A 5,907-nucleotide genomic window follows, 5' to 3' on the forward strand; every position below is an offset into this window, starting at 1 on the left:
CATTCGACGGACCTTAATTGGACGTACATCGGACGTTGCAATTTCCACAAATAGACGTCTACGGAATGTTTAAAACATATGTTTGAAATTTCAAATAATTTTATATATAGGTTTTAATGTGCTAGTTATAGGTGCTGATTAAAAATATTTCGAGAAGTTAATTTATAAATTTATATTTATTAACTAATTGATTAATAACACAAAAAATAATATTAGTACGTGTAATGTTAATATACTATATATTTAAGTATAAAGTATTGTAATGTTAATTAGAAAATTTCTTGTTCAATATCAGCGTGAGGACGTCAAAAATATTGCGTGTTTAAAACTTGTTACAATAATATTTAACTGAATAGCAAATATTTAACTAAAAAACAAATAAACTAAACCGAATAGAAACTGGAACATAAAATTTAAAAAATTATTCATCTTGTGGTTGCCTTTGAACATTTAATCGTTTTTGTTCCGCATCACACCTTTCTTTCGCTCTTTTCAACCATTTTTGTATTGCTTCTTCGATATCCTTTTTTGTGAAAGTAGCGTTAACTTTTTCACCTGCAGCTATAACAGAAATTAGTATATACTTTCTGACTTAATATCTATTTGAAACAGCTTAAAACGGTTTTAAAAAACAAGTACATAAGGATTAAAAACGTACCAATTAATAACTGTGATAGCTTTAATGTCTGGAATACACGTTTATTCTTTCTTCCTAGCCAACTATATTTAGCAGCTAGTTCATTGGTAAGAATTTGGCTCAAGGTACGCTTTACGAATTCGTAAGCACTCTTTCCTCCAACTTTTGAAGCTTCCAAAATCTGAAACGTTATTGTCATAACGTAGTAGTATGGAATTACGGAATTATGAAATAAATATGATAGCTATATACATTATTTACCGATGTATCAAAATTCTCATCAATTTTCAAGAAGTCCTCCATCTGTTCCTCTAACTGCCTTTCATTTTGTATGGGAATATTGCAGGAATAAAAAATGGATTGCTGTCTCGTATTGCCTTCTGCATTATTGCCATTTGTATTATGATGCAGATTCTCTAATGTATTTTTAATGACTCTTATGTTATCGCTTTGCTGCCAAATTTCTGCTTTAAAGAGATGCTGTTGCCGTATAATTTCTTTAAAATATATCACAGAATCTAAAACATAAATTATTAAGGTATGTTATATATTTTCAAATACTGAATTTGATATCAGTCAAATATTACTATGAATTATAAGTCTTGTTCTTTATTTTAATAACTATGATCAACATTAATTATATTTTCTTCTTAAGACTGGAGTATACATATATTGAAATGTAGAATAGTGTTTCATTTATTCAGCATCTACCAAAACTTTTGAATTAAACAATATGATTACTTATAAAACTTGATGATTAACGAAATATAGTTAACTATGTATATTAAAAACACAATTATTTAATTATTTAATTAGTTAAAAAAATGAATATGTGAAAGTTAAAGTTTATCAAATATATTTTATTAATATCTGCAGTATTAATAATATACAGGATGTCCCTTAAGTACATTACTGTACTGAAAGGAGTAATTCTTTAATTTATTCAAGTAAAAAGTTCATATAAACAAGTATCTTGAACGGCTTAGTTTCCGAATTACATATAGGATGTTTTCAAAAAATTGTTAACGTATAATAATAATCTATCTATTTGAACGAAAGAAATACAGCTTGAACTAATCAAAAACAAAAAAAAACAAAAACAGGTTTCCGACCTTCTGATAAAACAATTAGATGAATTGTTGAATGAACATTCTATATGTATTTCGGAAACTAAGTCGCTTAGAACGCATATTTATATGAACTTTTTACTAGAAATCAATCAAAGATACCTCCTTAAGTATGATAATGTACTTAAAAAGCACCTTCTATATACAAACCGTTATTATTTTGCAAATCTTTGTGGATTGGGCAGCGTTTGCAAGTGCAAATCGAATTATTAAATGCACTGTTGGAAATCCTGTTACCCAAAATGTTTGATGGCTCATCATTTTGTTCATGTAACGCACTGGATTCCGAATGAAACTCTTTTATTTTCGGAAGTTCTTTATTGAAAATTTGCGGCACTGCTATAAAATAAAATATACGTTTTTATTTACTCTAGTGTATTATTGTGCTTGCTCATCTTTGCAAATTATTTAAATGTTTTTCCGTATTACCTAAACCATTTAAATCAATTTATAAAAATATTTTTTTAATATAATATTTCGTAAATTAAGCGTCAATAAGGCCTACGTTAAAAATTCATAATCAACTAAAAAATTATTTTACCATTACACATAAATCATATTTGGTTCAAAAATATATTATTAATGAAATAATATTTAAACAAATCTTGTGTACCTAAAATGTCTTCTGCAGACTCATCATCACTTTTACTTGCTGAAAAGGCGAACCGATATTTATTCTTTTTTTTGCTTTGAGCGTCCGTTACTTCTAAAATTGAATTATATAGCATATATAATTTGTCACTGTACATATAGTTAGAATATATTTAAACAAATATTTAAAAACAAACGTTTCAAGACCGGAGGCATTGGCAGAGTCCTATTATCCTCATCTTCTGAAGAAGACAATGTCTTACTGGATTGTTTTCGCCGTATATCTACGTCAGAATTCAAGTCGGAGGTGAACTCAGACTTTTTGCATTTTTCCCTGGCAGTTTTGTAATCGGCTAAAAATATGAAAATTGATATTCAAATTATATCAGAACCTAATCTAAGAATTACGTATGACACGTTTTGTATCTAAAAACATAATATAAACTAAAATTAATTTATTATATAGAAGAAATTTACTTAAGCTTAAATAATAACCAATCAAAGAAATTTTAATAATTTCTTAAATGTTATAATGTTAACACATGCGTTTTTTAAATGAAAAATATTTAGTCTGACTTTATTTGTAACTTATGCACAGATTGCTACAGATATATAAACGAACACTGCATATATATGCTTACCAAAAGTACTGTTTCGAAAGATACTAATTTCGTAAGAAGGCCAACACGTATTCGGTTGTTCATTTTTACGAATAATAGCCATAATTTTCTCGTTTTTAAACGGCGGCCAGTAACATCGGTTTTGTATGATCCAACTAGATGGTACTGCCTCGACTGTATCTTCGTCAATAAATCTGACGACCGTCCATGTTTGATCTGACATTTTTACTGATGCAAAATCTAAACAATAAAACATAATTCTTTGTCTTAATAAAAATTTTTACTTAATTTTAAAATCGCACTTATATATACGTATATATATACAGTAATTTTTGTGTACATTTTTTAAAGAAAATTGCACGAGGCATAACACAGAGTAGCTGATACAGATGGTCGTGTTTAAAACAAAAATTAGCATCGACAACAAAATTGGAAACATTTTTTACCAACAAATTGTAAAATTAGAACACTATATTTTATTATATAAAAGCCTAAAAACGCGAGGTTCAGTAATTTAGTAAATTTTTAATTTGTATCACAAATATATAATAGTATATAATTTTATATGTTAACTAATTTGAATGCAAAAGAGGGAAAACAACACTTTGATTTTTGAATTTTAATTTCAGGTATTTGTATGCAATTTGTTTTATATCCCACTTCTGCAAATCTCGGATACGATCAACAACATAAATTCCTAACTTTGATGATTCACATGGTTCCGAGTAAAAATCAGTAAGTGAATGATATTTATTACCAATTACAAAAGTACCTTCATTAGTTACAATAAAATTTTGAACAACTATAATAGTTCCGTCTGTTAAAGAACAAATGTTATCAGGTGCTGCTGTTTTTAATATAAATTGTTTAAAAACAGCTTTATTATATTGATTTAATTTTGAATTGCAATTAACATTATTCACAATCGGGCCATTAAAGTGCAGATTTTGAAGTTGTAGCTCTCTATTAATTTTTAACTTATCAGTAGATTTTGCACAAGAATTTTGTTCGCTTATACGACAAACGATCTGTTCTAATGGTTTTTCATTTTTACGAATCATTTTTAAGATTGTTTGTAAATAATTTTCAAATGCAAACGCACTAAATTCCTGTAATGTTCCATATTGTACAGCATCATCATAAAGATGAAGTAAATTATGCACGTTCTGCGATGCATTTTCTTTTCCATATAGAATTATAAATGTTTTTACAAAATATTCCAACAATGATTTTGCATAATCTAAATATAATTCCATGTGCTTTGAGTTTGATAAAATAGTGATAGCTACGTGCAAAGTTAAGAAATTAATGTATTTATCGGCATTTAGAACGGATTTTAAAACTAGTGGTCCTGTATATAACACGAAAGTTCTAAACTCAGTTGCTTTCCATCTTTTGCTTTCAATTAATGATCTTGATTTTCGGTTAATTTCGCACGGTATATGACATTTTTGCTCTACTAATAATGTCGATATTTCGGATATTTGATTAAAAGATAATTTGCATCGAGGTTTTCCATAGCACCACATTTTTACAACTAATGCTTTGACAATTCCCAGGTACAGTAAATGCATAGGATCAGATGGAAAATTCTTAACCATATCTAAATTGGGAATTGTTTCAAGTATGGATGTGCCCGTGTGATGGTCTTTCTGTAATTTTAGACGAAAATCATGGTCTGTTCTTTGATCAAAACCGTTTATATATGGATAGCACACTCTGTCAAGATAATATTCTCCTTTAGATTTACATTTGGTACACGAATTATAACCCGAATGTCCCTTCGTGAATTTAATAAAGGCTTTAGCGGGTACATCACAAATAAATGCATTAATTTTAAAGGCATAATTATGCCCATTAATTGTTATACCATTTGAAGTAAAACAAATTACTTCCTCTGTAAAAGCTTGTAAAAATAAATTTGCATCTTCAGGTTTTTCATTTCCGTAGTAAATCCCAACAACATTTACTTCGTTGTAATTCTCCACTAAATTACATAATATTGGATATACTTGACCATTTGAGCTTTTAAACAAAGGAAGACCATCGATATTCACATTAACTTGAATAGATAACAAATTTCCAGAATATCGCGATACAAGTTCTTCAATACAATTGCGCAGTCCAAAATGATAATAATATCCTGGTGGAATACTTTGTACATTTATCTTCCTAGGAGTTCTCAATAAACTACGTGCATCGGTAGGTAATTCCGAATATTTAGGTTTTATGCGAGTCATTAATTCGGTCAATGCAACGTGTGATATGCGGTTTTTGATTGCCCAATCTTGAAGCCATGGCAAGAAATTTGAAGAGCCATTAGACTCAAGATGATCAGATTCTGTATTAACGTTATCAATTACTTTGTTATTATTAGAATTACTTTCATTTATTACTTTGATTTCAAAGATATCGTTAAAAGTATTTTCAATATTATTATGATCGATATTTAAATTTGTGGAGTGACTAGAATCTTCGTCATGTAATTCACCATTATTACCCAAGTTCTGTGTCAATGATAAATAATTTAATTCATGTGACCTCTCGTCATTTTCAAACAGTGATATATTAGTATTATTCCTATTATTCGGGAAAGAACTTCTTAATAATGATGTTTCACAAATGCTTTGCACAACGTTAACTACTGAATCTGACATCTTTTTTGCTCGTCGATAATAACTACATTTTATTTTTGGCATATTTGAAGCATAAATTATATTTCGTCTTCTTACTTGATCTTGTGATATCGTTATTCCCTTTGAAAAAATTCTGCAAAGAAAAAAAAGAATTATTTCCAATTATTTCCAATATTTAATGCTGTTTCTTAATTTGTAAAAATCTTATAAAAAATTATATTATTGCCTACAATCAATGAAACTATAATGCAAGTCATTAATTGATAAAAAGATGTTTTTCATACAATTTGATACAA

The 5,907-nt window shown here is 28.1% G+C and overlaps 2 protein-coding genes across 7 annotated transcripts in view; one reads left to right on the plus strand and one right to left on the minus strand.

Annotated features, from left to right (window-relative positions):
* The window catches only part of LOC105452470, a 7,394-nt gene extending 1,705 nt beyond the window's left edge, over positions 1-5,689 (minus strand). The window contains exons 1-9 of one of the 6 annotated variants that reach the window (XM_011693587.1): positions 5,476-5,636; positions 5,131-5,316; positions 2,997-3,215; positions 2,553-2,708; positions 2,378-2,470; positions 1,915-2,103; positions 899-1,155; positions 659-818; positions 477-561 (exon numbers count right to left, since the gene is read on the minus strand). In XM_011693587.1, the coding sequence (XP_011691889.1) occupies positions 477-561; positions 659-818; positions 899-1,155; positions 1,915-2,103; positions 2,378-2,470; positions 2,553-2,708; positions 2,997-3,215; positions 5,131-5,316; positions 5,476-5,632 (1,502 nt within the window). In that variant the 5' untranslated portion in view covers positions 5,633-5,636. Of the gene's footprint in view, positions 1-476; positions 562-658; positions 819-898; positions 1,156-1,914; positions 2,104-2,377; positions 2,471-2,552; positions 2,709-2,996; positions 3,216-5,130; positions 5,637-5,658 lie in introns of those variants that run through there. The other 5 variants (XM_011693588.1, XM_011693586.1, XM_011693585.1 and 2 more) reach the window with 5 other exon arrangements.
* The window catches only part of LOC105452473, a 43,409-nt gene that overhangs the window by 6,393 nt on the left and 31,109 nt on the right, over positions 1-5,907 (plus strand). The window lies entirely within an intron of this gene.

This window comes from Wasmannia auropunctata, unplaced genomic scaffold, assembly GCF_000956235.1.
Source record: "Wasmannia auropunctata unplaced genomic scaffold, wasmannia.A_1.0 LD336031.1, whole genome shotgun sequence".
Lineage (NCBI taxonomy): Eukaryota > Metazoa > Arthropoda > Insecta > Hymenoptera > Formicidae > Wasmannia > Wasmannia auropunctata.